Source organism: Gadus macrocephalus, chromosome 4 (genome assembly GCF_031168955.1).
Source record: "Gadus macrocephalus chromosome 4, ASM3116895v1".
Lineage (NCBI taxonomy): Eukaryota > Metazoa > Chordata > Actinopteri > Gadiformes > Gadidae > Gadus > Gadus macrocephalus.
Genome location: NC_082385.1, coordinates 3722680 through 3749359, shown reverse-complemented (window position 1 = coordinate 3749359; position 26680 = coordinate 3722680). Strand labels below are relative to the sequence as shown.

At 48.4% G+C, this 26680-nt stretch overlaps 3 protein-coding genes across 4 annotated transcripts in view; 1 reads left to right on the top strand and 2 right to left on the bottom strand.

Moving 5' to 3' along the window:
* efcab6 (EF-hand calcium binding domain 6) overlaps nt 1-5005 on the bottom strand; it is a 33428-nt gene extending 28423 nt beyond the window's left edge. The window contains exons 1-3 of the mRNA XM_060051058.1: nt 4876-5005; nt 3930-4101; nt 3047-3150 (exon numbers count right to left, since the gene is read on the bottom strand). Coding sequence (XP_059907041.1) covers nt 3047-3150; nt 3930-4101; nt 4876-4968 — 369 coding nt within the window. The 5' untranslated portion in view covers nt 4969-5005. The remainder of the gene's footprint in view (nt 1-3046; nt 3151-3929; nt 4102-4875) is intronic.
* Nucleotides 5006-5642: 637 nt separating this feature from the next.
* sult4a1 (sulfotransferase family 4A, member 1) lies at nt 5643-19487 on the bottom strand. 2 transcript variants are annotated; one of them, XR_009525317.1, is made up of 8 exons: nt 19171-19487; nt 16611-16741; nt 14142-14222; nt 13447-13573; nt 12727-12821; nt 11253-11391; nt 8453-8556; nt 5643-8029 (listed from the first exon to the last, which is right to left on the bottom strand). XR_009525317.1 is itself a non-coding variant. In XM_060049546.1 (7 exons), the coding sequence occupies exons 1-7, from the start codon at nt 19340-19342 to the stop codon at nt 7917-7919; spliced, it is 858 nt and encodes a 285-aa protein (XP_059905529.1). In that variant the 5' UTR covers nt 19343-19487; the 3' UTR covers nt 5643-7916. The 2 variants fall into 2 exon arrangements, 1 of the variants encoding a protein (XP_059905529.1); XM_060049546.1 differs by lacking the exon at nt 8453-8556.
* A 273-nt stretch (nt 19488-19760) lies between these two features.
* Nucleotides 19761-26680, top strand: part of pnpla3 (patatin-like phospholipase domain containing 3) — a 10840-nt gene continuing 3920 nt past the window's right edge. The window contains exons 1-5 of the mRNA XM_060049545.1: nt 19761-20318; nt 21838-22070; nt 22565-22630; nt 24350-24559; nt 26398-26458. Coding sequence (XP_059905528.1) covers nt 20117-20318; nt 21838-22070; nt 22565-22630; nt 24350-24559; nt 26398-26458 — 772 coding nt within the window. The 5' untranslated portion in view covers nt 19761-20116. The remainder of the gene's footprint in view (nt 20319-21837; nt 22071-22564; nt 22631-24349; nt 24560-26397; nt 26459-26680) is intronic.

The following is a 26680-nucleotide window of genomic DNA, read 5'->3' as shown; positions in this document are numbered from 1 at the left end:
TATCTGTGTGTGTGTGTGTGTGTGTGTGCGTTTGTGCGTGTGTGTGTGTGTGTGTGTGTACGTGTGCACGTGCGTGTGCATGTGTGTGATGAGGTGACATCTTGATGGTTCCACATCAGAATGTCATCACAATACCAGCTGCTGGCAAACGGCTTTCAACTCAACTTTATACAAGGCTCCACAACATGCATGCGCACACAAAGACACATAGACACACACACACACACACACACACACACACACACACACACACACACACACACACACACACACACACACACACACACACACACACACACACACAGAGACAGACAGACCGACAGACCGACAGACCGACAGACAGGCACAAAGGCAGACAGGCAGACAGGCAGACACACACACACACACACACACACACACACACACACACACACACACACACACACACACACACACACACACACACACACACACACACACACACACACACCTGCCTGTACCGTGCACATACACACACTTTGCGAGGGGAGGTGAGGAAACAAGACTGTGGTTGTGTCTTTTGAGGGAGGGACACAAACACACACACCCACACACATTCCGGGTATATGAGATTTGAGATATGTGTGCATGTGAGAGTGTGTGTGCGCGTTTGTACGACTGTCCATTGGTGTGTGTGGGTGTGTCTGTTTGTGTGTGTGTGTGTGTGTGTGTGTGTGTGTGTGTGTGTGTGTGTGTGTGTGTGCGTGCGTGCGTGCGTGCGTGCGTGCGTGCGTGCGTGCGTGCGTGTGCGTGTGCGCGTGCGTGTGGGAACGACAGCCAGTCAAACTGTCAGCAGTGAGCGTTGAGACGGAACAAAGAGGAACACCGCGGAGACAATTACAGACACGTAGGGGAGGGACAAACACACACACACACACATACATACACACACACACTCACACACAGGCCTAAATACACACACACACACACACACACAAACAAAATCACACACCACAGGATAAAAGATAATGACAGGGATTGTGTGCCATTGTGTCCTGCCGAGAGACAGAAACACACGAGACATGCACTTAGCCGCAGATCAATGCTACTGCATGAGCTAGCTCGCTCAGAGAATACTCTCGCCTCTGGAGCGCTGATTCAACACATCGCCGCCACATCCCTGCTCCACCTCTGCTTTGAGCTCCAACCGTGTTAGCGTAGCGTTAGCCCACGACCGCTACGTCACATAGCAAGTAAAAGCATGTAGCATCTTGGCGGCGAGCTATCGTGCCTCGACGACGAGGATGCTAGTCACGTAGCACGCAAGCCTTGGGGGGTTTACAAATTCAATCAGAATTTAGATTTACCCCCCCCCCCCCCCCCCGTCATCTACAGGCAGGCCTTCAAGGAGAGAAGGGGAGGACAGAGGCAGGAAGAATGTAAATACAGAACGGCTAGCCAGGAGAACAGATGGGTGCTAGCTGGATGAAGAGAGGCCAATCTATTTCGACTCCCTAGGGGGGTGGGGGGGGGGTGGCACCCGAGGGCCGTCCCTCGACGCTGCGAGTTCATATCTGAGATATGTGGTATGAAATGAAGCGCCTTCACATGCGGTCCATCACACTGCAAGGACGTCTTCAGTGTATCGTCAATTAACCTGCGTCTGAACCTCCACTGGATGAGAACACACCTGTGTCTCGGTATTAAACGGGATAGAGAATCACCCTTTGGCCTGTAAACAACCATCGCGCTGACCTCACTGACTGGTCTCTACATTAATAATTCACATAATCAGAAACTCTGGCCTCATTTGACCACCCGCTGAGCGTAAACTACACGCAAACACTCAAACCTGGAAGGGTGGAAGATATTTGAAGTATTCTACTGCCACCTCCTGGACAGAACTAGTGATGGGTCGTTCGCGACTGAATCAGTTTGAATGAACGATTCTTTAAAGGGGACCTATTATGCTTTTCGACTTCTATGACCTATAAAAGTTGTTATAATGATTGATAGTCATGTTTAACCATACACAAAAAACGAAGTAGATTTTCGGGAAACTCTTCCTCTCATCTGGGCGCTTTCAGCCTTCTCTGTCAACGCTCGGTTTCTTCCTTCTCCGCCCCCTCGCCCCCCTCCTGCCAACCCCACTCCGTTGTGATTGGTTACCTTCCTTGGAGCGCGCGCGCGGGCAGATTTGACCAGGCATATGGGGGCGTGGCAGGAGTACGTCTACGTGGATGTTTCCCGGAAATGTGAACAAGTGAATCGCAATCGTTGTCCCGAGTGTTTAGCGCTCTGCTGCACAGCCACCCCAGACTGTCAGCGGGGAATATGTCGAAATGCATGTACGGCATTATTTGACCCTTTAGTATGGTCAAACATGACTATCAATCATTATAACAACGTTTATAGGTCATAAAAGTCGAAAAAGCATAATAGGTCCCCTTTAACAAATACGAACCGAACTGATTCTTCTCTCTCGTTCGTCTCGTTCGTTCTCAGACTCGACTCCTCCCTGACCCACTAGTCGCTGACTCGCTGTTCGTTCACTGACTGTGAGTGGTGAAGAGGGAAGAGGGCTTAATGAGCGAGCGTACGATAATATGATTCAATATCAGTGAAATGGTAAATTAATGCTGTCTTTGTATTTTCTGTGACATGCCAGATCACCTCAATCAAATATTTGAATGTCTCGTCAATATGTCTGTTCATTCATGGTTCGTTCTCCAGCCGGGACCCCCACCATCATTGCTAAATCAAGTCTATTATCTTGCTGATATGTTAAACATCCAATAATCAACTACAGCCCCCGATCCCGCTGTGTTTGGTTGAAGTTGTAATGTTGTGTTGATTGATGACCGACTTCCACGATCGTTTGAGAACGGGAACGAGGGAGGAGCTGAGTCTACCGGATACTCGAGTGAACATACGAACGAACAAACTGTTCTGAACGGTTCCTCTTGGCGAACTGACCGACAAGAACTGAATCAAGGAAAAGAATCACGAAATCCATCACTAGACAGAACGGGCCCCACTGAGATCAGAACGGATGCCATCTGCGTGTGATGCAGCAGGGAAGCCTCACCTGCTCGATGCGGGGTGTGATCTGCCGTGGCCCCTGGCCCTGGACCCGGCCCTCCAGGGCCCCCAGTGGCCACTTCTCCCCAGGACCCGGGCTGGCTGAGCAGGCTGGGGGGTGGAGGTGGAGTAGGTGGAGGGGGTTGAGGTGGAGTTGGTGGAGGTGGAGGAGGCGGGTATACAGGAAGATTAGTAAGAAGATGCATTTAGTGACCCTTGGTTAAGCTGTTTAGAACGGTGTTTTGGATCATTAGCAAATTGTGATATTAATCAATCTAATAAAATTGAGAAATGTCTCCATATTTTCATAGATATGGGTTCTTTACTTTGTGCTAAATGGTCTAGAGTAAACGTTAATTGGCTGAGAGATTACTGTAGATAATCCTCAATAAACCCGGATTCAATCTCCAGGGTGAAACGTGTGTTATGGAGGGGCGCCCTCTAGTGGCAGGGCCAGCCGGGTGCAGCCTGCCTAAAAAGCTCTACCGTGTCTTCAGCTCGTTTTCAGTTACACAACTTTTTTGTTGTTAAACTGTTGTTTGTTCGTTGGTAACTAATAATAAGACTTGGAGCCAAGGGGAAGCTTTTAGTTAGTCAAGCCTTTTGAAGTGCTATACATTTTTAGCACTATGATACATTAGCCAGATGCCTTGCAGGTTAACAAAGTCAATCATTTGGACCCAGCAGGGCCAAATCATCTCTTGGTTCCGGGTTGACTAACTTCTTATCTTAAAGCAATTGAGGTGAGCCCCACAAGAACGGCTTTAAGGGCAGATAGATAAAGAGGCCAATGGATGAATGAATATTAAACTAATACCCCATTTCGGACAACAAAGATCTTAAAAGTGAATTATGAACTTGAACTTGAGTGTGATAATAGTTCCGCCTACCTCTCTGTGGGCGGAAGCGGCCGGCTACGGGGGGTGAATGTCCTGAGGCTCTGCGGAGTTTGTGTGGGGCGTTGCGGGGTCGAGGAGCAAAGACCACCCGCTGATCTCCAGCACCCAGGTTCAGAGCCACCGTGTTGGCCATCCCGCACAGAAACGGAGCATTAAAGACGATCTGTAATCATTAAACACATTAACACTGGCGAATAAGAACCAGGTGGCTTTTTGTGTGTGTGTGTGTGTGTGTGTGTGTGTGTATATGTATGTGTATGTGTGTGTGTGTGTGTGTGTGTGTGTGTGTGTGTGTGCGCGCGCGTGCGTATGAGTGAGTGCGTGCGTGTGCGTGCGTGTGCCCCAGGTAAGCGAACACGTGAGGTAAGCGAGCCTCCACTGTCTCACCTTGAAAGAGTGGCGCTACGCGCTCACATTTCTGTCATGTTTTAAGAGTCATAATAAAGGATTCTTTATGTAGCCTATTCAGTATAGGCTAGGCCTTCTATATGTTCTCTGCCGGTAGGCCTATATGCTACTTTATCTTTTTACCAATAGTAAGTAGCGCTACACTTAATTGGAATGTTAAATCAAGGTTAATCGTTTTGAATGAGATTATTGATATAGCCACGTATGCTTTGAGTCCCTGGTGTTGTTTTCTGATGCAAGCAATTCCGCGACGTTTGTTTTGTAGTAGCCTATATACCTAGTGAAGTAGACGTCTTAACTTCCAACGAGCCGAATGACATTTCAGACCTCCTATACACTCGAGTTTGTAAATTCAGATAAAAAAAAGTCAAATTGAAGATAATGACGACGTCTAGTGGCGATTCTTTGACCTAGTCGTACTAACTGAAATGTAGCTGTGGACCTATGAGAAGAAGCCTACAAGCTCGAAACACACAATGATGAGAACTCCTCTGCACCTCCTTGTTGTGACGGTGATAAACGCTCCTACCTTCCCTTGTACCCGCGTCTCAGTGTTGTGTTGCTGCTGAGGAGTTTTCCCGAGTTTATGTTGAGATGCGCACACGCGTAATCTCGTTACCATTCGTTTTCATCTCGCGATTGAACGTCTTGAACGGGATGCTTCAAATGAGCGCGTTTGGGCAGAGTGGGCGGGACTTTTGGTCGAATGGGATTTAGAGCGAGAGGCGATAGAGAGGGAGGGATTTCCGATACAGGGATACCAGTTTTCGTTACTAGTTGCGGATATTGCTTTGTCAATTCGTTCGTCAAAACTCCATATTTATTGCGTGTCTTTTTATGTTGTTTTCCTTACCGTGTCCTTGTTCTTCTCGCCACGGGGACTGTAAACCGGCGTACACTGCTCATAGGGAGGAAGAGAGCGGAAATTGCGTTGTGGTAGACGGGGATAACGCCACAATGGAGGATCGTCTCTCACGGTTGGAAAAGCGCAGGAGATTGCAAAGAAAGCGTCGAGGTTGCCATGGCGATAGACTTGGCACGGGCAGCCTCCCCCGGCTATTGTTGAGTTCAATAGTGAATATTTCAGCCTTTTGTTTCCTCATGTTTCACTATCGTGTCGTTACACAAGACAGACCTATACCTCAATCCTGATCTATTACTTATATTTTCCACACAGGTATGCTTTATGGTATTTTACATTGGCACAGAAAAAAAAAGCAAATACAGTTTTTATAGTTACTTTCATAAAGTTACAAAAATAGCATGTTTAATACATTTGAAAGTATCGACACCGCATTGCCTGAAGACATAACTTTATTAATAAACCAGCAAGCGAAGCATGTAAAATACATTGCAGAGAATGCCCGAGATTAAAAAATTAAATGGCTGGCGTGAGAACCCAAAACAAAATGTCCTCCGGGACAATAGTCGTACTTATGGGCAGTCGAAGCCTTGCCAACCGATGTAAACAGTGACACAATAAGAGGGAGGGATGGAGGGGAGAGAGAGCGATACAGGAGACAGTGTAATGTAGTAAAATGTGAGCTCTGTGCGGACAGGAGGTGAACACAGCATGAGGTGGGTCTGGTTCTGTTCCAAGCAGTAAACACATTCACGAGAGCAGCCCACCTCACACACTGAGGACTTTATTGGCAACAAAAGTGTGTGTGTCTGTGTCTGACTGTGTGTCTGTCTGACTGTGTGTCTGTCTGTCTGTCTGTCTGTCTGTCTGTCTGCGGGTGTCAGACTGAATGTGTGTGGTTGTTTGTGTGTGTGTGTGTGTGTGTGTGTGTGTGTGTGTGTGTGTGTGTGTGTCTCAGTCTGTCAGTCTGTGTGTGTGGATATCTGTGTGTGTGTCGCTGTCTGTCAGTCTGCGTGTGGTTGTGTGTGTGTGTGTGTGTGTGTGTGTGTGTGTGTGTGTGCTAGTGTGACTGACAGATTGACTGTCTGTCTGTCTGCCTGTCTAACTGACTGTGTGTGGTTGTGTTCGCGCCTCTGTCTATCAGCCAGTGTGTGTGTGTGTGTGTGTGTGTGTGTGTGTGTGTGTGTGTGTGTGTGTGTCTGCGTTTTTGTTTGGGCTATGGACCTCGAACCTGTGCAACACTAGAAGCCTCAAAGTACAACTCACTGCCATTAATGCAAGAATGACGTCAGAGCGAAGTCAGAAGCGTAGCTGGGGTTCAGTGGCGCGTGACGGACGGTGCACCGTACAGCTGAGCACTGGAACCTCGCCGTGCACACACACACACACACACACACACCGCCGTGCACGTGCATCAACACACAGACACGGAGCCACACCGCGCAACAACAAAGGAGGAAGTCAAACTGAAGCCAACGTTATAACACGAGCGCTTAACATTCGTTAACACTGGCACGACCCTGGTGGGGCCGCACCCCGTCCTGCCATCTATTGCCCCCCCCCTACAGCACCCCAACCTGCCGTCTATTGCCCCCTACAGCACCCCAACCTGCCGTCTATTGCCCCCCTACAGCACCCCAACCTGCCGTCTATTGCCCCCCTACAGCACCCCAACCTGCCCTCTATTGCCCCCCTATAGCACCCCAACCTGCGGTCTATTTCCCCCTTACAACACCCCAACCTGGGCTCTATTGCCCCCCTACAGCACCCCAACCTGCCATCTACTGCCCCCCTACAACACCCCAACCTGCCCTCTATTGCCCCCCTACAGCACCCCAACCTGCCCTCTATTGCCCCCCTACAGCACCCCAACCTGCCCTCTATTGCCCCCCTACAGCACCTCTGATGAGCTCATCATTGTTCATGTGTGTCTGCTCTGACACACATCGTCACTCTAGCCTCCGGAGCCACGGCTGCATACGCCAAACACCTCGATGTATATCCAGATAGTCTACAGACAGAGAGCCTCCATGTGCATCTCAAGATGCGCCCCGGTGGGCCCGTACTGTGTCCAGGCAGGGGCCGGAGGAGAATGGCTTCAATCACTGATTTTAAAAACTTGGCTGCAGATCTGTTAACACGTCGATGCACACATATTGATGCAGATTAATCTAGAAGTGCACAGTAAGAGTGAGCGTGTGTGTCGTTTTCGTGGCCAGCAAGGGGCGCTAGAGAGAGGCAGGGGGGAGAGAGGCAGGGAGAGAGAGACACAGGAGGGAGAGGAAGGGGGGAGAGAGAGAGGAATGGGGGAGAGAGAGACAGGGGGGAGAGAGAGAGGCTGGGGGAGAGAGGCAGGGGGGGAGAGAGAGGCTGGGGGAGAGAGAGAGAGGCAGGGGGGAGAGAGAGGCAGGGGGGTAGAGAGACAGGGGACAGAGAGGGGGGGACAGAGAGGGGCAGGGGGGAGAGAGAGAGGAAAGCGATGGGGGAGTTTGATAAGGAGGGAAGTCTGAGTTGTGATTAACGATCGGGGAGGCGGGTCTAGACTGTCTGACTGACAGACTGACCGACCAATCACTGAGGGTTGTTGAAGGTTGACGACCAAAGAGAGAAAGACAGTGGAGGTGATGTTTTGTTGTTGTTGTTGTTGTTGTGGTTGTCGTTGTTGACGGACTTGATATTTCCTTTCCTATGTTTGGCAGGTCGGCCACTCAGAGGCCAAAGTCAAAAGTCAGGTCTGACTTGCCCATCTTCTGCCGGTAGATTCCGTCAAACTTTTCGTTCATGGACACCGTGAACACGTCCTTCCAGAGCCCCACCCGACCTGTCGCCACGGAGACAGAGGAGAGGAGCCGTCACCACACCGCGACATCACATCCTGCTCATGACATCACCGTGTGCTAAGTTAAAAAAAAAAATGAATACATATCTGAAAAAGAAATAGGTGAAAATAGACAAATGCAAAATAGATAAATAATATAAATATTTTGTATTAATAATCGTAGTATTCGTTTTCTATTGCTTTAATATCTGTATCTTTTTTGATTGTGTTTTATAATTCTGTATATCTATGTATCCAGGGTAGCTACGAGGCGTACCAACTGCACTTGGTGTTAAACATGAATACACCGCCCATGATATACTACTGCTAGAGCCTGCTCAGAGTCAGCTCAGAGTCAGCTTGGAACTCTGTCCTGTCTGTGAGCCTCTACAACAGACTCAAGCTAGGTTTCATGTTGGGACTCACCTGAGACGTGTGCTGTGAGCCACTTTGTGAGCCTGTTTGTGAGCATGTTCTGAGCCTGTTCTGAGCCTCTACAACAGGCCAGAATCAAGCTAGGCTTCCATGCACTAAAAAGAACAAGTTGGGACACAAACATGGGAAAACAAAAGCAAACTGAAAGAATAAGTTAAACAATCAACACTGAAATGATCACTTAAAGTCAAAACTCAAAGTCACCCACAAGACAAATAAACATGAAGCATGAACAGAACAAGGTAAACAAAAAAACCGCAAGGTAATACAAATGTGGGTGAACTTTGACTCCCTGCCACACGATGGTGCCGACATCACAGACTGTGATGACTGAAACTGATTTTTCGTAGCTGTTCTGCGATCATTAAATTAGTGTAACTTATATGCAATTACTGCAACAGGATCTTAACTTCAGACATTATGGTCCTAAATAACTCCTACTAGGCACTACTGGTTAAATCTGTATTCATAGGTATTCTGGCGCACTTATATATAGGCAGAAAGTTAGCAATCATATATATATATAGATGTATACACATATATATATACACATGTTTGCCTGATTGTTTTTGTGGCTGCATGTGTACATGTTTACTTGCTTCCATATTTGTGTACAACTATTTATAAAAGTGATATATGTGAGTATATATGAATCGTGGTGACCTATATCTTCTGACTGCTCTTTCAGAGTTCAGTTGCTCATCGTGACGACGTGTTGCAATGCATGCGGTTAAGATATGCCAGCGTGTCTATCTTCAAGCACCTCCACCCTCTAAAATCAAAATATACAGGGATCCTGTGTTAAGCAGAACTGGAACAAAACGTCTCTGAACTCTGAGACCTGACTGGGGAATCCTCGGTATTATGTGGTTTAATAATGTTATGTAATGCTCCTTGTGTTTGTCCTTGGTAACATAGTCCCTATCTTTGTTGTACAGGGAATGTGTTAACCTAGCAACTGTACGTTCTATGAACCACCCGACTGTACCGGCAGCGATATATTGTTGTTTCTCTTTCTTCTGACGAATGTACTTACTTTAAGTAACGCTTTACGCTTTACTGAATGTAAATGTCCCTCAAATATGTTAGAAGACTACGCTGAGGATGTATAGAATCAGGCCTAACCTCTCTCTCTCTCTCCTCTCTCTCTCTCTCTCTCTCTCTCTCTCTCTCTCTCTCTCCTCTATGTGGGTAGATAAAGGAAATTGATTTCATCTTGAACAGAAACATGGATTTTTTTTTGTGGATTTGTGGTTGTGTTTAGATCGTCACAGCGTACTTTGTTCTCAGTTCATTCACTTCAGTTCATTGTGTACAGAAAAGGCAGGGCCTGAAAATAATTAAATAACTTTGAAGTTTCTTTGCAGTGTTGCAGAGTGTACAAGTTTAGTTTAACGTGCTGCCGTTAGGACACGACTCAATGGGACAGTTTGTACAGAAATGTAGCAATGATTTGGTGAATAAATAACCACTGATAAATCTAGATCCAGGATCTCCTGGGAGCTAAGACAGTGTAAAGAATACTGAATGTGAAGATGTTGAAAAAGCTGGGACATTATCGTTTTCAGGCTAAAATTGAGGTCTGAGGTCGACAATGAGTTAATCTAAAGCACAGTCACCCAGTCAGCCTGTACTTTGATCCTAGACACTTCTGGCATGGGCTTGTACATTGTGTACATTGTGTACATTGTGTACATTGTGTACATTGTGCTTATGCCCACATGTGTAGCAGCACACCTGATAAGGCTCAGGACATCATGTCCCCCTCTCAGTACCATCAACCCTCTGCTGGTGTTTCTACATATACTGGACATCTCTCTCTCTCTCTCTCTCTCTCTCTCTCTCTCTCTCTCTCTCTCTCTCTCTCTCTCTCTCTCTCTCTCTCTCTCTCTCTCTCTCTCTCTCTCTCTCTCTCTCTCTCTCTCTCTCTCTCTCTCTCTCTCTCTCTCTAAAAACGCACAGGACACATGTACATAGATGAGGGGTAGATGAAGGATATTTGCTTCCACTAGGACAGAAACATGGATTGCTTCGTGGATTTGGAGCTGTGTTTAGATCATCACAGCATACTCGGCTCTCAGTACTGAATAAGGAGTGGATTAAAAAAAAATAAAAAATTCGAAGTATGTTTCTTTGTAGGGATATAGAGAGTATTTTAGTTTAACGTGCTGGCGTTGGGACACGACTCAATGGGACGGTTTGTAGAGAAATTTAGCAACGATTTGGTGATAAATAACTACTGATAAATCTAGACCCAAGGAGCTAACACAGTGTAATGAATACTGAATGGTAATATGTTAAAAGTTGGAACATTATCGTTTTCAGGCTAAGATGGAGGTCTGAGGTCATAGGAGCAATGTGTTCATCTAAAGCACAGAGTCACCTAGTCAGCCTGTACTCTGAACCAAGTCACTTCTGACTGGGTTCAAACATGGGTTTGTTCTTTACATTATGTACAATATGTACATAGTGTTTATGACTAGATATGTAGCAGCACCCCTGATAAGGCTCAGGACATCATGTCCTCCCCTCAGTTCCAGAGGAAGACCCCTCTGCTGCTGTTTCTACATATATTGCACTGTATATGTAGAAACACAGAGAGTGCAGAGATTTCTGATTCCTAAAAATGCACAGGAAACATGTACCGAGATAAGGGGTCTCTCTCTCTCTCTCTCTCTCTCTCTCTCTCTCTCTCTCTCTCTCTCTCTCTCTCTCTCTCTCTCTCTCTCTCTCTCGTTCTAACTCTCTCTCTCTCTCTCTCTCTCTCCCTCCCTCCCTCCCTCCCTCTCACCCCTGCAGACGGTGAGGGCCTCGGAGGTGGAGCACTGCTCGATCAGCTGGTTGCAGCTCTCCACCAGCCCCTCCAGCTGGGCCTTATCACACGCCACGCCCAGGAACCCAGCCAGCTGCTCCACCAGGGAGCCCGGGTCCTGGGGAGAGAGGGGGGGGGGGTAGGAGGGGGGAGAGAGGGGGGGGAGGAGGGGAGAGGAGGGGAGAGGGGAGAGAGGAGAGGAAGATAGAAGGGAGGGGAGGAGAGGACGAGAGACATAGAGAATGAGGGGAGAGGAGAGGGAAGGAGTGGAGAGGGGAGAGAGGAGAGGAAGAGAGAAGGGAGGGGAGGAGAGGAGAGGACGAGAGACAGAGAAGGAGGGGAGAGGAGAGGGAAGGAGAGGAGAGAGGGGAGGGGAGAGAGGAGGAGGGAAGAGGGGAGAGAGAAGGAGGGGAGAGGGGAGAGGGGAGAGAGGAGGGGAGGAGAGGGGAGAGAGGAGGACAGGGGAGGGGAGGAGAGGAGGGGAGAGGAGGGAGGAAATGAGAGGAGGGGGGGAGGGGAGGGAGGAGAGAAGAGAGGAGAGGAGGGAAGGAGGAGTGGGGTTGACAAGGAGAAGGGTGACAAGAGTTAATAGGGAGAAAACGGCAGTGGAGGTGAGCGCTGTGTCTGTGTGTGCACATGTGTTGACGACCTCAGACCTTCACCATTGCAACACAATTCACCCTGAAGATAAGCAGCGCCCCGCCAAAGGTCAACACTGGCGTCGAACGCAGCACCGGGTCCGACGCAGACCTAACCCTTCCCCTGAAGACAGAACCCAGTGCGCCTCCAGGGATCAGGATGGTCTGTGTACGACCGGCTGGATGCCCTGGTTCCGTTGTCTTGGCCGGCTGATAACTGACTAACATTGTAAACCTTTGGTATCAAGCTAAGCAATGCATTGATCCATATCCCCCCCCAACCCCCATCACCCCCCACAACACACACACCCTTATTTTGAAAGAGCTCCGGGAGAACAAGACTCTGATTCATCAGGACACGTTGCATGACAAAAAAAGGGTGAGCACGACATAAAGGATGTGGCACAACATAATGGGGTGTGGCATGATATAAAGGGGTGTGGCGTGATATAAAGGGGTGTGGCGTGATATAAAGGGGTGTGGCGTGATATAAAGGGGTGTGGCGTGATATAAAGGGGTGTGGCAAGACATAAAGGGGTGTGGCGTGACATAAAGGGGAGTGGCATCAGGAGGTCAGTAAACTACAGGTTGGCATGTAATTACAGTTTATGACCGCATGATTGCTTCGGTTACTGAAACTCCACCTGGTATCAGAAATATAGAAGGGCCGAAAAGGGACTTCTATGTTGTTCAGGATTTCCTGATGGGCACCGTGAATTATGGGTCACGGACCGGTAGTTCCCTTTTCCCTTCCTGTGTCTTCGTTTTAAAAGCCGAACGCTGACTAGACACACGAGACAGGAGGTCAGCCTTACCTTGTACATGTCCTCGTACTTTAAAAACAGCACGTTGGAATCCATGCGATGCTCCCAGAACTCCTGAACGTGGTCGAACCAGGAGCCATATCCCACTGTGAGGCAGGGAAACATTGGGTTACTTGGTGTGTCTCTGTGGGTTAGTTTGTTCTCGCTCCTTTGGGACGTGATTGAACGACTCCAGGCCTTAGTTCTCTCTGTGGAAGAGCGGGGTATCAGAACCATGGGGTGTGTGAGAGTTTGAGGCTTCTTTCTATGCGGTTGTTCTCTATCGTCGATGCTAGATCCTGGCCAAAAATGCAGAATCGGGTATCGGCGAGTACGCAAGTCTAGGTGCCGATCCGATACCGATACTAGCTCTTTTACTACACAGGCTGAGAACATCACAAACCCGTGCGGTGTTATGCTGTGTTCGTTAGCGGTCGGAGTTGGAAAGAAAGAACCCTTCAATAATATCAAGTGCTATTAGTAGTTACAATCAAGTGCTATTAGTAGTTAAACTTTGATCATCTCAAAGTTACAATGAGATGATCCATCTCATATTCTACTCTACTTTCTTCTACTTCCTCCTGTTCTATTCCACAGCATGCGTCATGCGTCTCTGTTTGAGACACACGACACACAGAGGGCTGTGGTAATGTGACACGCATTACCACACCAAATGTTCGTTCCTCTAAATAATACCAATCATTAAACCAGCGACAAAAACACAGAACTCACGCTTGTCATTCATGAATCGTCTGCAGAACTCCTGGAAGGTTCCGCGGTAGCTCATGGTGCGGAGGGAGCGGTGGAACTGGTAGTAGGACACCACCAGGTCCTTGGGGTTACGGGCCATGTAGATGACCTGCACAGGAAACACACGCCCGTCAGCCGCCGGCTCCTTCCTGTCTCCTGAATCGTCTTTCACATTAAGAGCTCTACGTTAAGGATGTTATTTGTCAGAATGTCTATGTTACTTTCTTTCACATTAAGAGCTTTTCGTTAAGAATGTTGTTGGTCAGAATGTCTCTGCTACCGTCTTTCACATTAAGAGCTCTACGTTAAGGATGTTGTTGGTCAGAATGTCCCTGCTACCGTCTTTCACATTAAGAGCTTTTCATTAAGGATGTTGTTGGTCAGGATGTCTTTGCTACCGTCTTTCACATTAAGAGCTCTTCATTAAGGATGTTGTTGGTCAGAATGTCTCTGCTACCGTCTTTCACATTAAGAGCTCTTCATTAAGGATGTTGTTGGTCAGAATGTCTCTGCTACCGTCTTTCACATTAAGAGCTCTTCATTAAGGATGTTGTTGGTCAGAATGTCTCTGCTCAGGATGGGAACACAGAATACAGCATAGGAACAAGAAAAAAACTATGATGACACTATGTATACAGGAAGTTGGTCTAGAACTTCCTGTTTTTTTTGGGGGGTACCTTGGCCTCCCCACTGTGCATGGCCGCCGGCAGGAAGCGATAAGGCAGGTGGCTCTTGATCAGACGAGGGGACGTCAGCTCCTGGACACACACACACACACACACACACACACACACACACACACACGATCAGTCGATAGTCCTGTGACTGTATATCACCATCACCATCAGTGGTGTATGAATTCTTTCATACAGCTGGTGACGTCATAGTGGCTGAGTTATCTTGGTTACTGTGCCGCTTCATGTAAGCCAGTTCACAAGAGCTACTAGCTAGTTACGCTAGTTAATTGCCAGTTAGCAATAGTTAGGAGCCTGTTAGACCAGTCAATAGCCAGTTAGGCTAGAGCTACCAGTCTGTTAGACTAGTTACTAGCCTGTTAGACCAGTCAATAGCCAGTTAGGCTAGAGCTACCAGACTGTTAGACTAGTTACTAGCCTGTTAGACCAGTCAATAGCCAGTTAGGCTAGAGCTACCAGTCTGTTAGACTAGTTACTAGCCTGTTAGACCAGTCAATAGCCAGTTAGGCTAGAGCTACCAGACTGTTAGACTAGTTACTAGCCTGTTAGTTTAGAGTGACATACTCAGCCAGGCTAGTAGCTACATACTCAGCTAGGCTAGTAGTAACATACTCAGCTAGGCTAGTAGTAACACACTCAGCTAGGCTAATAGTAACACACTCAGCTAGGCTAGTAGTAACATACTCAGCTAGGCTAGTAGTAACATACTCAGCTAGGCTAGTAGTTACATACTCAGCTAGGCTAATAGTAACACACTCAGCTAGGCTAGTAGTAACACACTCAGCTAGGCTAGTAGTTACATACTCAGCCAGGCTAGTAGTTACATACTCAGCCAGGCTAGTAGTTACATGCTCAGCCAGGCTAGTAGTTACAACTCAGTCAGGCTAGTAGTTACATGCTCAGCCAGGCTAGTAGTTACATACTCAGCCAGGCTAGTAGTTACATACTCAGCCAGGCTAGTAGTTACATGCTCAGCCAGGCTAGTAGTTACATACTCAGCCAGGCTAGTAGTTACATACTCAGCCAGGCTAGTAGTTACATACTCAGCCAGGCTAGTAGTTACATACTCAGCCAGGCTAGTGGTTCCACTGTAAGCGAAGGTTCACCTCTCAGTCGGCCTTCTGCATGATGTCATCCCTAATCTCACTCCCAGCTGGAGTAAGGGTGTAAGGTTCTTTGGTTTAAAGGTTACACACGTGTTGTGGATTTGTGTTTCAGTTTGTGTGGTGGCATATCAGCCACTGGTCTGTTTACGAGAGAGAGCAACAGCTGAAGGCTGAGTCCAGGACCACGCCCCTAACCTAGGACCACGCCCCAAACCTGACTGACCGGAGCCGCCCTATTGGTCGGTGAGTCCAGGATCTCTGGGAACCATGACGACTCAATGGAAGCCATTCTAAACGCAACCTGGACGGGAAAAGGGACTGCATTGAGTTGTCACTGTTTCCAAAGATAATTCTACCCGTCCAACTAACCAATCTTGCCGCTGGGTGAACGCAGTCTTTATCCCACACCCATTCGGGGGGTTGCTGGTTGAATCCCCGGCACTTCTGTCAATGGGAGAACGCTTCATAGAAAGCATTCATGGTGGTTTCAGTGGGAGGGAAGCGTGATATATATAACTGATCTACACGCCACAGGATTGGCTGACGTTATTAAAAGTCCCTTTGTTCGGTGAAAGCTAAACATAAATTTGCGCCGTCTCATAAAGTCTTCATAACAACAAGCTCTCAGCAGAAACCATTCCGTGCCAAAGTTGAGCCATTGATGGGATAGGTTGCAGAGCACGATGGGAGATAAGGGAAAAAGCAGAGGCTTCCTAAACACATCGCTATGAGGCAGAACTCTTATCTGTTACAGCAGTGTGACGTTCCCCCTTCAAGCTGACCTTTAGGGGAATTATACGGCTTATGACACTTATAAAACAACCCTGTCTCAGATTCAATGCATGTCCCGCTTTCTCCATTTTTCATAGAGAGTAATCTGTTATTTAGAAGAGAGAACATTAACACACTAAACACTTACATCCAGTACACAGCTTGGCACTGCAGGCAATGAGCTCTACCTATAACAGTCGGTTTAATCGACCTGAAACAGTTTGTTTAATCAAACTAAAACAGTTTGTTTAATCGACCTAAAACTGTTTGTTTAATCTACCTAAAACAGTTTGTTTAATCTACCTTCACCCATACTGTTCCCGACGGGCTGGCTGTCGCCCTGCGTGGTTGACTCCGTCATCAGTGTGTAAACGTGTGTGTGAACCGTCGGCTTTGGATAAAGGTGTCTGCTAAACACCCTGAATGTAAACGTCAACCACTTAACGTTTCATAACGGGTAATAGTCCCAGGCTAAGCCCCCCCCCCTGGCCCTGTGAGTACCTGTGTGGTGCCCCACCCCCACCACATCGGTACCTGTACGTTGTCCAACCCCCCCCCCCCCCCCCCCCCATACCTGTATGATGTCCAGCCCGGGCTGGGGGTACTCCAGAACAGGCAGCTGCTCGTCGATGTTCATGAGGCCGATCTCGTCCGGGTCCGCCCCCTGGCTCACCAGGTACACCACCTCCTGCAGCAGGCTGGTACCTGAGGGGGGCAGACAGCCAATCAGAGGGCTCCCAGGGCATCCGTCGACCTATCAGCAACACGTTGGGTCTACAAGGCGGGTGTTCGGAGAGGGGGTCGGTGCTTGTGTAATCGTGCGACAGCTGCGGACGCTGTGGGCCCTTTGAGATGGACGTGGGATTATTTAGCTTTGCCCCCGCCATGCCAATGTCCTCCCTGGTGATGCCTGGAAGATAAGGCTCCCAGTATGAGAGGGAACTCCCGTCAAGTCACAGGGTACCCTAAGGATGGTTATAACCTTTAAAGAAATGACTGTTACCATCAAGTCGTGCAGCAGACCCGTTGGTGCAAGGTGATGACAAAAAAATAATACACTCAACAAGTTGACTGCATTATCATCAAGGAGCAGGTAGGAGATAGCTTTGTAATGCTAACCCTGCAATCAGATTTTCCAGTGTGTGTGTGTGTGTGGGGGGGGTCTGTGTTTGTGTGCGTGCGTGCCTGCGCGCGTGTGTGTGTGTGTGTGTGTGTGTGTGTGTGTGTGTGTGTGTGTGTGTGTGTGTGTGTGTGTGTGTGTGTGTGTGTGTGTGTGTGTGTGTGTGTGTGTGTGTGTGTGTGTGTGTGTGTGTGTGACTGTGTGTGTGTGAGCACATTGACGTCTTTGTATGTTTACAAAACAAACGTTCAGTATATAGAGCAAAGCAGTTCATGGAAAAGGATTTCCTCAAAATAGACGAGCCGTCAGAAGCTACGTTGTGTTTCTTCAGAGGAGCGGGTTTACACATGGAGGATGAATGTTCTTTCATTGGACCATAAGTGGATCTGAGCTATCATGCGTTACGACGGCCTCAATGGCTGCTTGTGTTTGGGTTTGTGGTAGCATTCTAATATGTACTTTATGTACTATGCGTACTCTAAAGATACTTGAACCTGGGAGATATTGTGTTTGGGTTTGTGGTAGCATTCTAATATGTACTTTATGTACTATACGTACTCTAAAGATACGTCAACCTTTCAGATATAACTATGATACTTGCTGTGAAGGTTTGGGATCAAACCGTCATTTACATTTTTTTTAATGTAAATCGTTAGATCTATCGTTCATAATAAGAGAACTAATTCTACTTTGCGCATACAAAAACTCTTTAGGTCACGTTTAAGGTCTGTGGTGACAGCGAGGGAATATCTCTTCTCAAAACTGGATTTATTCATTCTATATTTCTGAAGGAAAGAATCATCTTGATTTAGAATACTATATACTTTATAATTGGCCAAACAATGTAATTAATTATATTTGTGTGGGTCGGTGGGGTGTATCTGTTAGGTCAGTAGTAGGTCACTACTACTAGCAGTAAAATACTGTGTGCTCTCTGGCATTCACTGTTCGTTTTGCACACCTGCATGCAACTACTGCCCTGATTAAAAGGCCTTTGTCACTACCTCTGGTCAACACCAGATGGAGCCAATTCTAATTCCTGTAAATTAGTCTTAACCAAATAAAGTAAAATGGCTCCAACACTAACTATTATATATATTATATATGTCTATCTGTTATTGAAATTACATAATTTATCATATGAAATGATAGCTGATCGGGAGATTAAATCGATGTATTTGCATGCTGAAATAAAGGGCGTATAGACGTTATTCTGACACAATATGAGAACCGTGCCAGGGCTAAGTTAGCGAGTGAGGGAGTGAGTGAGTTAGTCAGTTAGTCAGTTGGTTCGTTTTTTAGTTGGTTAGTTAGTCAGTCTCCATCATGTTGTTCAGTGTCCCCCTCAGACCAGGGGCCGGTTTCCCCATGGACCAGGGACCAGGGGCCAGGAGACCAGGGGCCATGGTCCCCCTCAGACCAGGAGCCCCCCATAACACCTGGTTCATCTCTTCACTCCTCCGGGCGAGAAGATAAGGCAGGAGACACAGGGCTCCTCTACCCCACCCGTCACCCCACGTCACCAGTCGTGTGTGTGTGTGTGTGTGTGTGTGTGTGTGTGTGTGTGTGTGTGTGTGTGTGTGTGTGTGTGTGTGTGTGTGTGTGTGTGTGTGTGTGTGTGTGTGTGTGTGTGTGTGTGTGTGTGTGTGTGTGTGTGTGTGCTCCTCCATCACCCAGCGCCCTGATCTGCGTGGGACAGCAGCGGGGCTGGGGTGTCGTTGTGTGTGACGTCTGCGGTCGTTTGTGACGTCTGGGGTGTCGTTGTGTGTGACGTCTGCGGTCTGACTGGCTAACGATGATCATAATAATCTTTGAATCTTTGTGTTGTACCAGGGCCGAGTGACGGTGGACACATGTCACATGCACTGTTAGATAACTGGAATGCTCCTGCATGCTGTTGTTTGGAGGACTGTGGCTGTTGGACTTGTATTATATATTATATTAGATGCTTAGCATGTGGCCGCTATTATTAGCATCCGATTGTAGCATCTCAGCGTGCAGGCTGCGTATTTACCGGATTTGGGATAGGTGACGATCCATATGTCGCTACTTCTGAGCGAGAAGTTGGCGATGTCGTCCATCTTGCCCCTGCAGAAGGGTGGCAGCCGCACTCCATCAAACTCGAAGTATTTGCTTTCGAACTCGATCGGCGTGCTCGGCGTCTCCGCCTCGCTGTCGGCCATCATAGCCCCGCAGACCAAAACCAAAACAACGCAGGTTTGGGGGAAATCTAATCCGGGAAGTAAAAAAAAAAAGAAAAGCAGTATTAACGTGCATCCGCCTCTCGCCCAGGGATGTTTGGCACTGTGTGAACGCAGAGGGATCCTGCGAATGACTTGACCTTCAGCCAATCATGCGGGAGAGAAGTGACGTAATGGGGCTCCGCGCGCGCACACCCAGCATCAGCACCACTCTCTCCCTCACCGGAGCAGGATGTGTTCGCAGGTTTCCCACACGGAGAATGGGATGTGCAATGGTGTCACACAAAGGGAATAGCATCGCGGGTCGTTTTAAATTACACGGAACTTATAATTCGTTAGATTTGTGAATTATAATTTCGACAAACAGGCTGCTCAGGTGGGCGTGTATGTTTTGATATGACACTCACGTGCCCCGTGTTATTGAGGAATCAAGAAAGCCTTCAGTGAGCGTGTTCTTGGTTGTGTAGGCGTGGTTCCCTCCGTGTAACCCAGCCCCCGTGTGCTGATTGGCTGTCTTCTGAAAGTGGGCGCGGCCTTCCAGCCTGTGTTTCAGTATTTGTCAGTCGGGAACGTCCTGTTCTCTACATTTTATGGAAGTTACAGAGTGCTGATCTGCACTAGATTCCGCAGGCTGACTTTAAGTTCGCTTTTCTAGTGAAACGAACAAAAAAAGCTCACGGAAACCCTCGGAACCTTCCACTAACACCGCGAGAGTTGAGTCCGGGACCGGGACGTCCCCACCGCGCCGCCGGCCGGGCCATGCCTCGCAGTCTGATGTTCGACCTGTCCGAGGGATGGAATCTGTCCTTCGCCGGCTGCGGCTTTCTGGGGATCTACCACATCGGCGTGGCCAGCTGTCTGCTGGAGAAGGCCCCTCACCTGGTCCAGGGAGCCTCCAACATCTACGGGGCCTCGGCGGGGGCCCTGACCGCCGCGGTGCTCGCCAGCCAGGCGTCCCTCAGTAAGATCCGCGTCTTGTGTTTCCTTTCACTGCCGAGCCGGCTGTTAGTGTGCAACAGGTCGCTCTTGTCTTCCGTCAGTTCCGTGTGCATGTTTTACTAATTAGCGTGTCGTTGTGCATTGGGAATTGTGTTCATATCCAAGTTATAAATCGAGGGTTGTATCGCATGTCAGCTTTATTTAGATTGGAAACAATCATGAGTTACTAGAATGAAGTTGGTTCCACTAGTTACTATGCGATACAGCTGTCGATCAGCCCCACTTGTTCCTGGTGACTAGTGCCGAGGAGAGATCTTTCACTTTCTTTCCGCCCGCCTACCGGGTGACGGCTGACGGCTGACAGCTCGGGTGATTCCCAGCAGAGAGGCCGACCTATTCACTGCCTCTCTGCGGAGGATCGGACCATCAGAATATATCGATTTAGTTATGAAGTCACTCAGGGTCATCTGTGAGGAGCGTGTAGTTCTTAAAGTTCACATTGTCAAAACAGCTGAAAAATTAGGCCATAGTTGAGCCATGAAAATGAATTGGGTCAAAATATAAAAAGTTGAATATTGAATACCAAATATATGATAAGTCTATGGAGTGTGTGTGTGTGTGTGTGTGTGTGTGTGTGTGTGTGTGTGTGTGTGTGTGTGTGTGTGTGTGTGTGTGTGTGTGTGTGTGTGTGTGTGTGTCTCTTTCTAGCTATATATTTGTTTGTCTTTTCTTGTTTCACACTTGGCGTCATCCAACAGTCACATAATCACAAAGAATCCTGTCACTTACTTTAATACTTTTATTGAGAAGCATCATATTGGATGTTAGTATTAAAGCCCATCGCTCATATCACAAATAACAGAAAACCCTACTAGAAGCGTGACGCAAAAAAACACACGAAATAAGCAGATATAAAAAAGGCTGTAAATGGACTGCATTTATACCGCATTTTTCTAACCAGTGGCCACTCAAAGTGCTGTACAATACTGCCTAACATTCACCCGTTCATGCACACGTTCACACACCGACGGCGGTGTCAGCCACGCAAGGCGACAGCCAGCTCGTCGGGAGCAGTTAGCGCGAGGTTCCTTGCTCAGGGACACCTCGACACCCCGGCGGGGATCGAACGACCCTCCGGTTACCAACGTGCTCTGCCTCCTGAGCCTCATGCCAGATACCGCCCCTAAGTAGATACTTTATTCATCCCCCTTGGGGAAATTCAGGTCTCCAGTAGCTCACGAAGTCAACAGACAACAATCCATTAACTTAGGCCTATATGTCCATGTAAACGGACGAGTATTCCTTCGTTTTTACCTTGACAAGGACGGAATGGAATAAGGAATACCAGTCTGTTTACATGCACACATAAATTAATATATCTAGTTAGACTAAATTAACCTTTTCAAGTTAGATAGCAATTACAATCGACACACGACAATTGTATCGGGAGGTCATTCGACCAAAGCTCTACCTCCTGAGCCCCGTGCCGCCCCACTGTCCACCAGCCGGTCGTAATAGCGCCACCACTCCCCTTCCTGTAGTCAAATGCTGTGAGGACGTGATCAGCGTGGCCAAGGAGGCCCGCAAGAGGAACCTGGGGCCACTGCACCCCTCCTTCAACCTGGTGAAGGTGCTGAAGGCCGGCCTGGAGCGGGACCTCCCGGCCGACGCCCACCTGCGGGTGGCGGGCCGCCTCAGCGTCTCCCTGACCCGCGTGGCCGACGGCGAGAACGTCCTGGTGTCAGACTTCAACTCCAAGGAGGAGCTTATCCAGGTGGGTCACCTGGGAGGGCCCTAGAGGTTAACAACAGGTACTGCAGGCATGGGGACCTCTGATTGGCTGTCCCGTCTCCTAGTGTCCTCCCTTAGTGAACTGAATTTGATTAGATTAGTTTACTCAGTATCAATCAGTTCTATTTTGTATAACTATTGAATAATAGTGAAGATATACTGTATATTTCAAACATGGGGGGGTAGGCAAGCGTGTGTGTGTTTGTGTCAGAGGACGCGTGTCCTTTGATTTCGTTCTCTGTTTATGTGTGAAAATGACTGACGCTTTACTGGTGAAAAGCTTTTTCAGTGCTCTGACTGGGCGAGATGGTTGTCTCTCTGTGTGGCTGTATGTTTGTCTGCCTGTCCTCCCTGTCTGCCTGTCTTTCTGTGTGTCTGTCTGTCTGTCTCTCTGTCTGCCTGTCCTCTCAGTGTCTGTCTGTCTCCCTGTATCTCTGTCTGTGTGTCTTCTCACACCGGTCCCTCTGTTCCTTGCAGGCGTTGGTGTGCAGCTGTTTCATCCCCATCTACTGTGGCATCATCCCCCCCTTCTTCAGAGGAGTGGTATGTCCCTCTTTCTCTTATCTCATCCCCCCTACTTCAGAGGAGTGGTATGTCCCTCTTTCTCTTGTCTCATCTCCCCTTCAACAGAGGAGTGGTATGTCCCTCTTTCTCTTATCGCATCTCCCCTTCTTCAGAGGAGTGGTATGTCCCTCTTTCTTCTCTCCCTCCCCCCTACTTCAGAGGGGTGGTACGTCCCGCTCTGCTGGTCAGGGCGTGGTCACTGGAGATGTGATTGTTCACCGACCGATTGGTCCCGTCCCGCTCCGGGTGGGCGTCGCCTAACCACGCCTACCCATAGATCAGCCACGCTGTCCAAAGAGCCTTACTGTTCTGAGGTCTGTTGGGTTCTCAGAGTGCCGGGCTAAACAGGCCCCGCCCGAGCAGGTGAGCGCACCTTCACTTCAGTGTTTATCCTGCGCTATCGTCGGCTGCTCCTGGACTTTGGCGCCCATCGGGGTGGGGACAGCAAGTGCTAATGAGACTAATTACTCTGCTGTGTGTGTGTGTGTGTGTGTGTGTGTGTGTGTGTGTGTGTGTGTGTGTGTGTGTGTGTGTGTGTGTGTGTGTGTGTGTGTGTGTGTGTGTGTGTGTGTGTGTGTGTGTGTGTGTGTGTGTGTGTGTGTGTGTGTGGTCTCTGGTCTCTGTGTATGCCCGGCCCTTCCACTAGCCGGTATTAAACCTAATCCCGGATTTCCTGTGTCGGATTAATAAAGTCCCGACTCATCTGTAAACATCTGTCCAGACCGCCGGTCAGAACCCACTGCACACAGGGGGGCGGAGCTAGAAGAGACCCAGGCAGAGGGGCGGAGCTAGAAGAGACACACACACACAGGGGGGCGGAGCTAGAAGAGACCCAGGCATAGAGGCGGAGCTAGAAGAGACGTACGAAGTGACCCAAATGGGGGGGGGAGCTAGAAGAGACGTCCGAAGGGACCCAATCAGAGGGAGGGAGCTAAAGGAGACCCAGGCAGAGGGGTGGAGCTAGAAGAGACCTAGGCAGAGGGGCGGAGCTACAGAGACCCACACAAAGGGGCGGTACTTGAAGAGATGTCTGAAGGGACCCAATCAGAGGGGTCCAAAACCATCTCCCTGGTGGAGCCCAGAAGAGCAGGTGTTTACACCGTCACTCCGGGTGTAGGATGTTGTGTTTACTCCATCACTCCTTGCGGGGCTCAGAGGATTACTCTGTCTCGATGGTCGTTGCGGCAGATAGAGGTTCCAGCGTCTCACTCACACAGACAGAGGTTGTCTGTGTGTGAAACAGGATGCTGCACACGCTGTCTCTGCCAGCGTTCAGGGAACTGCGTACGGAATGTAGGCCAGCTCATCCTCTCTGACGTCAGACTGATCGTCCGAGGTTTGGTTTCCCCAGCGGACAGAACGTGTCCCTGAGTTAATGATCTGTTTGTTTCAATGATGCGTAAACAAGCGTTCTGGCGGTTCATCGTTGTAATCCCTTTATCTGGCTAGCCATAGCTACCTTTTGCATTTGTCATAGATATGGCGATGGATGATGTGTGTGTGTGTGTGTGTGTGAGTCTGTGTGTGTGTACGTACACATGTGTGCTTTGTATCGTCAGCAAAGAACTCGCTAAACTTATTTTAGAATAAATCTTGCCCACCTTTTTGTCTGTATCCCCTAACTCCTTCCCTCTCTCCCTCTCCTCCCTCTTCCCTCCCTTCCTCCCTCCCTCTCTCCCTTCTCCCTCCCTCCCCCAGCGCTACGTGGACGGGGGCATCAGCGACAACCTGCCCCAGTCGGAACTGAAGAACACCATCAGCATCTCCCCGTTCTCCGGCGAGAGCGACATCTGCCCGCGGGACAAGTCCAGCAGCTTCCACGAGCTGCGCTTCACCAACACCAGCATCCAGATGAACCTGGGCAACGCCTACCGGCTCAGCCGCGCCCTATTCCCCCCCGAACCCAAGGTAGGCCCGCCCCCCCCCCCTCCCGCCTAAGTCACACCCTCTTCCGCCCCAAATTCAAAGTAGGCCCGCCCACCGGCCTTAGTCACGCCCCCTCTGTGGTCAGACCGCAGCCCTACCTACCGAGATGGATATTGATACCCTCATCATCGGTCTGTTTTTTCGAGTGGGTCATGCCTCGAGTTATTTTCTAGTTATGTCACGCGCTTCCGGTTGTCCATCACTTTAGAACAGGATTCGAGGCATAAGTACCATCAGCGTGATGGAGGGCCCCGCTGGCTCCGTCACAGACACGCCCCCAAAAGGATTAGCAGGCGGACATCAGAGGACACGGGGCCCTTGTCGGAGCTCTGCTTCCTTCATCATAGCACTGCGAGACAGTATGTGATCACATCCCTGTGGTTGTAATGTAGAACGTTATACAGTATGATCAGATGCCTGTGGTTCTAGATGGAGAAGGTGTTATAGGATCAGATCCCTGTGGTTATAATGTAGAACGTTATACAGTATGATCAGATGCCTGTGGTTCTAGATGGAGAAAGTGTTATGTGATCAAATCCCTGGTTCTAGATGGAGAACGTGTTATAGGATCAGATCCCTGTGGTTCTAGATGTAGAACGTTATACAGTATGATCAGATGCCTGTGGTTCTCGATGGAGAAGGTGTTATAGGATCAGATCCCTGGTTCTAGATGCAGAACATGATGCTGAATGTTCGGGTCTGTAGGGTTGTGACTTTGACCTTGCATGAAGCTATTATTGGAGCAGGCCACCTTGTGACATGTGACAGATAAAGGCAAATGGAAATTATGCAAACCGGGGCTCCACTCCATAACAAAACATCACGAGAGAAACACACAACTCCACACTACAACATACACAAAACTATAGAAACACTACAACATACACAACAAAGAACAACACACACCTCCCCATTACAACATACACGTAAACATATAACTCTACACTACAACATACACAACACAATAAAAACACATGCCTCTACAATACAATGTACACAACACACACAACATACACACCACACATGCCTACACACTACAACATACATCATAAACACATTACATCATAGTCACACTAAGCTAATCCTGTGTACAAAACAATTGCAAGCACTCATAAATTCTTGCAACTCAGAGAATACATTGTTTGTGTCTGCGTGTGTGTGTATGTGTGTTGACCTATGACGGCCTTAAGAGATAATTCCGGCCAATGGGAAGGCTGTTTAGAAGAAGCACCACTCGTTCGACACAAGGTTCCTCCTGAACGGGACGAACTGGCCGCGGTGATTAGGAGGAACAATAACGGATAGGAAACGTTACTCAGAGATCACATCTCTTTAAACATCTCTTTTAAAGTGTTGCATGACTTTTTGATATGACTAGGACATAGTTTATCCCTCTCATAGTCGGTCAACATGTCCCTCAACAATGAGAGACTCGCTGGACTGGGACATAAAATCATACAATTGAGTGTCTTTATTTTATAAATACTCAATGGTCTTATAGTAATCGTAATATTCTTAACAGCAGCCATGCCACGCTTTATATGTTGCATGGTCTGACAATTACGCTGTCTCTGTTACTGTTTGTGTCTGTCTGTCTGTCTGTCTGTCTGTCTGTCTGTCTGTCTGTCTGTCTTTGTTTCTTTATCTGTGTGTCTGTCTATATCTGTCTGTCTGTCTGTCTGTCTGTCTGTCTGTCTGTCTGTCTGTCTGTCTGTCTGTCTGTCTGTCTGTCTGTCTGTCTGTCTGTCTGTCTGTCTGTCTGTCTGTCTGTCTGTCTGTCTGTCTGTCTGTCTGTCTGTCCGTCTGTTTTGATTGAACAGGTCTTGGCTGAAACGTGTCAGAGTGGCTACCAAGACGCCCTGCGTTTCCTAGAGAACCACAGTGAGCATCACACCATCGCTACAGCACCACCCCTTCAGATCAACCACACTATCACTCATCTATTCATAAACACACACGTACACAGCTCAATGCTGCGCGGCGCGACCACCAACCAACCGACCGTAAACCATTTGGCTTTTATTTATAAACAACTTTACTCCAGTGCAGTAATGGAACCTTGCACTTGGATTTCCACATCCATATACAACCCCCCACCAATGA